The 1,572-nt window shown below is 33.0% G+C and overlaps 1 protein-coding gene across 10 annotated transcripts in view; it reads right to left on the bottom strand.

Moving 5' to 3' along the window:
- Nucleotides 1–1,572, bottom strand: part of tcf7 (transcription factor 7) — a 60,405-nt gene that overhangs the window by 5,521 nt on the left and 53,312 nt on the right. For 9 of the 10 annotated variants that reach the window (XM_016555392.1, XM_016555393.1, XM_016555394.1 and 6 more), the window contains one exon: nt 1,503–1,551. The exons of the other annotated variant lie outside the window; for it this stretch is intronic. In XM_016555392.1, the coding sequence (XP_016410878.1) occupies nt 1,503–1,551 (49 nt within the window). The remainder of the gene's footprint in view (nt 1–1,502; nt 1,552–1,572) is intronic. 10 annotated transcript variants of the gene reach the window in all.

Raw genomic sequence — 1,572 nt, 5'->3', positions numbered from 1 at the left:
AATTTTGAGGGAAAAAGTCAGAATTTTTAAAAACTTGAAATTTTGAGGGAAAAAGTCAGAATTGTGAAAAACTTGGAATTTTGAGGGAAAAAACAGAATTTTTAAAAACTTGAAATTTTGAGGGAAAAAACAGAATTGTGAAAAACTTGGAATTTTGAGGGAAAAAGTCAGAATTGTGAAAAAAACTTGGAATTTTGAGGGAAAAAACAGAATTGTGAAAAACTTGGAATTTTGAGGGAAAAAACAGAATTGTGAGTTAAACTGAATTTTGAGGGAAAAAACAGAATTGTGAAAAACTTGGAATTTTGAGGGAAAAAAACTGAATTGTGAGTTAAACTGAATTTTGAGGGAAAAAACAGAATTGTGAAAAACTTGGAATTTTGAGGGAAAAAAACTGAATTGTGAGTTAAACTGAATTTTGAGGGGGGAAAAAAGTCTGAAATGTGAGATAAAAACTCAGAATTTTGATGAAAAAAGTTAGAATTATGATATATAAACTCAATTTTGAGGGGAAAAAGGTCAGAATTGAATTATACAAACTCTGACTTTTGAGGGATAAACTCAGAATTGCAAGAAAAAGCCAGAATTCTATATACTTATAAAAAGTCTAAATTGTGAGATACAAACAAGTCAGAATTTTTAAATAAAAAGTTGCAATTACCATTTTTATTTTTTATCCCATGGTGGAAACGAGCTTCCATACAAAAAGTATTGTTGTTATTATTATTGTTTTACAAAAAAACAAAAAACAAAACTATTTCAGGTCTTTCTACTTCAAGATGTCATGTTTATTTCAGTGTTGTTACTTCATACTTTTTTGTGAAATTTACCAGCAATTTCTGAGTGAAAGTGTACGCTGCAGTATATATTACACAGATGTGCACAGCTGAACATGCAGTCTTTCAAAGCACGCACCAGTTATTAGCCATCATGCACACTGGAGCGTTTCATCCTTGTCCAGCATCTCTGCTATCTCTTTCCAGAAGTTATGAGCGATTTGTACTCATTTGAACTAGAGTTGTGTGCATCTCTTAATCCCCTCACACCAGCGCTATTTAAGTATTATTATTATTTTATTGTCTTGCAGGTTTATTTCAGTTAGTTTTAGTTAACGATAATAACTCTGGTGCATAAGAAACAAAGAATAATTTTAGTTTACATACATGTTAATCAAAAGTTCGGAATGAATTGTTTCATGAGCAGAATAATCTCATTGTGACGGCTGGGCTGCATCAGCAGTTTGATGAGAAGACACCAGAGTTCAATGAATATCTGCATTATCAGCATTTATTAGAAATAACTGTTCTTCTGCTGAGTAATATAGTGCACTAGTGTTGCGTCACAGGTGTGCGATCTGAACGTGGCTCATCCAGTCAGAATTCAGTTTTAATGATCAGTTTGATCTTTGATATTTTTGTATGTGAAACAGAAGAATGTTCCTCATGATCTGTGCAGAACTCACTCTTAATGCACTCAATGCATGTGAAAACACAAACATGTACCTGTGCCAGAGTCCTGCTGCTTGTCTCGTTTCCTTCGCTTCTTTTTGCCCTGTGGTGATGAGAGAAGAAG

The sequence above is a fragment of the Sinocyclocheilus rhinocerous genome, unplaced genomic scaffold (genome assembly GCF_001515625.1).
Source record: "Sinocyclocheilus rhinocerous isolate Xijiao unplaced genomic scaffold, SAMN03320098_v1.1 scaffold1427, whole genome shotgun sequence".
Lineage (NCBI taxonomy): Eukaryota > Metazoa > Chordata > Actinopteri > Cypriniformes > Cyprinidae > Sinocyclocheilus > Sinocyclocheilus rhinocerous.
Note: the sequence above shows the minus strand (reverse complement) of the source record. Positions and strands in the feature narration are given on the sequence as shown.